General features: G+C 38.8%; 1 protein-coding gene across 1 annotated transcript in view; it reads left to right on the top strand.

The window, feature by feature from the left end:
- Positions 1-673: 673 nt before the first annotated feature.
- Positions 674-4,121, top strand: part of LOC107097774 (basic salivary proline-rich protein 3-like) — a 12,346-nt gene continuing 8,898 nt past the window's right edge. Inside the window, exons 1-2 of the mRNA XM_015395057.1 lie at positions 674-769; positions 2,578-2,602. Of these exons, the coding sequence (XP_015250543.1) occupies positions 674-769; positions 2,578-2,602 (121 nt within the window). The remainder of the gene's footprint in view (positions 770-2,577; positions 2,603-4,121) is intronic.

The following is a 4,121-nucleotide window of genomic DNA, read 5'->3' as shown; positions in this document are numbered from 1 at the left end:
ACTTCATGACCGGCCTGCGTGGAATTTTCTGAAACCAGAACAGATAGATGGTTTTTATAAATACACAATATGGTATGAACTATGTTTAAATAAAAAGAAAACTGAACAAAGGCTGTGAGAATGTTTATATAGGTACTGAGTGAGGCTAAGACGTGATTCTCAGAGAACGATTTATGTTAAGTTTTTTTCATAAAGAGGGGAGTGTGATAAGCTGTGCTTTCCTGTTGCCTACTGTCACTCGTGTTTATTTTTGTTTTGTTCTTTGTTTTTTTAGGCTCAAAGAGGACCACTATTTCACTCTATCCATTTCTGTCCTACTGAACTCCAACCTTGGGTCAAAAATTCTGTATATTAAAATGTTTTATTGATTGTTTATGCCTGGCCTGCTCTACCTGATATGTATGCCGTGAGTTCCATAGAGCAAGACAGAAGTATCAAGTATTGAAGGCGAGACAGACAGTGGGACAGCATTTATTTAAAACACAGATCGGGCTGTGGATCCGCAGTATCAGTACTAGGGCGGGGCACTGCCCATCACTCGAAACTTTGGTTGTAGAAAAATATAGGAAAGTGACCATGATAATCTGACCACCTGAGAACGCGGTAGGATCCAGCCGATGGGCTGCCATCTAGATGTGGAAGACACTGCCAGAATATCCCCAATGTTGCATTCATGGAGGACAAGCAGGAGTCTGAGCCAAGTCTGGGAAACAAATCAGACGCAGAAGGCTCAGAGGTCCAGAAGTCCGAAGCCCGGTCAGAGATACCGGTCAGAACAGGAACATGCTGGTTATGGGTTATAGGAGTCCACAGATAATTCAGGGAGACTCAGTGGTTGAGAGGCAGAACAGGATCAGGAAATCAGAAAAACTACGGAACGATAAAAACCCTATCTCTCCACTGGCCCGGAGATCAACATTAAAAAAAGCAATAATCTGGCCATGATGGCTTGGACTGAGCCTTATAAAAAGAAGCAGCAGCAGGTGAATTAGATGAGCAGTAATGAACAACCAGGCAGAGTTTGACAGGTGAATGAAGTGAGCAATTAGACCAGCCATCAGTGCCAAGATCATGACAGGGATTTTCCAACCTAATTTATTTCTAACAATTGAGATATTAAACTTTGTATTTTCCCTGAAGTGGATGTTGTTTACTTTGAAATTGTGTCTCTCTACCCACCAGAGCCATGAAAAATGCGGCTGAATTGCTACATAGTCTAACAAAATACACATGGGCTCTATCTTGGTCAAAGATACGGAAACCGTTTTGCAAGAAGTCGTGTTGAGTGTTTTCATTTCCATTTACTGTCAATGAGCATCAAGCTCCATGACCTCTTACGACATAATTTTCTGTCAGATCGGATGTAGAATCGGGTTTGGTGTATTCAGGGCTTAAGGGGAAGAGAAAGGGAGAGGGAAGGTAGTTAATGGTGTGACGTACTACAGAAGCAAATTGTGTTCCCTTATGGTATTGTGACCTTAAGCTCACTTGGTAACACAGAGTAAGCAGGCTGGAAGTCACGTACAAATCTTGGCAAAAATAGGGTCTTAAAGGCCAACTCGCACGTAATCTGGTCACAGGCCAAGAAGCTTCCAGGAAGTTCTTCAGAGCGTCCAGTCGTGCACGTGCATCCACACAGTGCAATGTTGAAACTATATAAACGCCCAGATTGGAATGAGAGTTGAGAAAAAGCTAGATATGTTCTGTTGGAATGTTCAGCGCTTGATACGTGGACAGCATGTCAATTTGATCTTTTAAATAAATGCTTCTTCTCCCGTCCTGGGGCAATCAGATGATCGACTGAAGGTGTCCTGATTTTTGAGATTCTACCATTGAAAGCCACCTAAGTATAAGTAGCTACTCTTGTGTGATGTGGTTCAAGCTACAGCAAGCCAGGAGTAGCTAGCATGATGTGCTAGCTGGATTATTTGCCAAATTTGAAAGGGAAAATGTTTAGTCAATACCAGAGTTGTCAAATACATTGTGAAGACTTACAGATATTTGTGGGGACCAATGACTGGTAGTCAAGGGCGTAGGAATATGTTTACAATTGGGGGGGACACATGTCGGAAACCTGAGATTCGTAAATATTCATCAACAGAAACATATCTTAAGTACGCTACCTAAAAAAAAAGGCTATTTAATCTGTTACTTTATTCCTTTATAAATGTGTCTTGCAAAAATAATGCATTTAAAATTTACATAATGCATTTGTTCATAAGATGTGAGCATATCACCAAACAAAATGACTGGAGTCTTTTATTAAGCAAAGGGAGATGTCTTTCAAGGGCTTCAGCATATTTAGTGTCTGCATACGCATTAGAAAATCAAATATTTCAGTTGGATTAAAAACAATTCAGTAGGCCACAGAAGTGCAAAGTTTGATATGTTTTATTTAGTCAAAATTGCAATAATGGTCAAAAATGAATTTATATAGATTGACTGACAGAGGGAGCTGACAGTGTGTTGAAGAATTATGGACAGGGTGCTTTGAAGCATCTGGTTCAAAAAAACGCATTCTAAACCTTTGGAAGAAATCCAACTATCCTTCCATTTTCTGTACACCCTGTCCCTTAGTGGGGTCGGGAGGTGCTGGTGCGGGGTACACCCTAGACAGGTCGCCAGTCTGTCCAGACCTTTGGTAGAAATGGCGCCTTTAATTCCAGTTTGCAGTACAGAACAGAGAAAACTACAGAGTTGTCAATGTTGTGTTAATCTGTTTCTAGTCTAAAAAGAGGAGCCAGCAGTTTATTTGAGGAAATAAAGATGCAGAAGTTAATTAGTTGGTTAATTAGTGGTTGTGCAGCAGTCCGCTGCACAACCAATGCGGCCACCGCTGCTAAGAATTAAAGTTAACTCTCCCTGTGGTTTTAACTAACGATCAGGAGCGTGGCAGGTATAACACCTGTCCATTTCGGCGAATCAAAACCACGCAAAAAATAAAAAATCCTCGTAAAACAAACGCCCAGACCGGGCTAATTTCAACACAAGTTGTGTTAGGTTAATCACACTGACGTTTCTCTTTTTAAAAAATCTGAGTAAGTCCTACTGCTGTTTCAGCCTTTTAGTTGGTGGTGGCATTGTACTGAAATGAGATATAAAAAAAACTAAAAAAAAAACATTTTGGCTAGCGTGGCAAATGTCTAGAGAAAGTTAGCAGTTAAATATTGGATGAGTGATCATCCCAAGACTACGGAAGAGGATTAGGGCCACTGAAAAAAAAAAAAAGTTAAGTGATTTTTAAATTTTATTTCAGTTTAATATGAGCAAAAAATTCTGACTTTTTTCTCAGCATTAAGACTTTTTTTTCTCAGAATTCTGACTTTTTTTCTCAGAATTTTGGATCTTAATGTAGATGGGCACCATGAAGGAAGAGAAGTGGAGCTCTCAGCTTCACTGACAAAGATGTGAGTTGTTTGAGGTGGCCAATGACACATTGGTGGAAAATGACGGAATTAGGCAACTTTTTACTAGCCCGAGGGGTCCCCTCATTAATGGAGGAGCAAAGGGTCATTAAAACAAGATAGCTAGTCTCTAAAACAGACATGGCTACGGCTTGATGCTAACATGTTTGTTAGCTGTCAGTCTCTAAAACAGACATGGCTACGGCTTGATGCTAACATGTTTGTTGTTAAACTTACTTTTGTTATATTAGATTTGTGTTGTGTTTTCCAAATAGTGTAGAAAATGAATGGTGGGTTTATAATGTTTACCTTTTATGAGCAGGACAGGAAGCAGAGAAGTGTAGCATTACCTCCAACTAGTTAAACTCATAATTATGAAGTTATTCAACAAATTCCTCTAGTAAAAAAGTGCAACTTTTATTTTTTATTTTTTAACAGATTTGTTGATTAATTTCAAAATTATGTCTTCCTTCCAAATTTCCAAATCTGAAGAATTTTTGTAAACCAATATCTACATTATTTAACATTTAGTTTATGTTTTAGCAGTACTTCCTGTTATATTTCTTTATACGTATATTTTACATTTTCTTGCACAGCAAGCTCAGCAGATTTGAAATTGTGTGCTTGTGTAAACACAAGTAGTCAATCTTTACTCTAAACATATATTCTGGTTATTTTTTAGTTAGACCTACTTGTTTTTATGTATCTGTATAAGTA

Source organism: Cyprinodon variegatus, unplaced genomic scaffold (assembly GCF_000732505.1).
Source record: "Cyprinodon variegatus isolate N-32 unplaced genomic scaffold, C_variegatus-1.0 Scaffold723, whole genome shotgun sequence".
Lineage (NCBI taxonomy): Eukaryota > Metazoa > Chordata > Actinopteri > Cyprinodontiformes > Cyprinodontidae > Cyprinodon > Cyprinodon variegatus.
The sequence above is the reverse complement of the archived record's forward strand: the minus strand, read 5'-3'. Positions and strand labels throughout refer to the sequence as shown.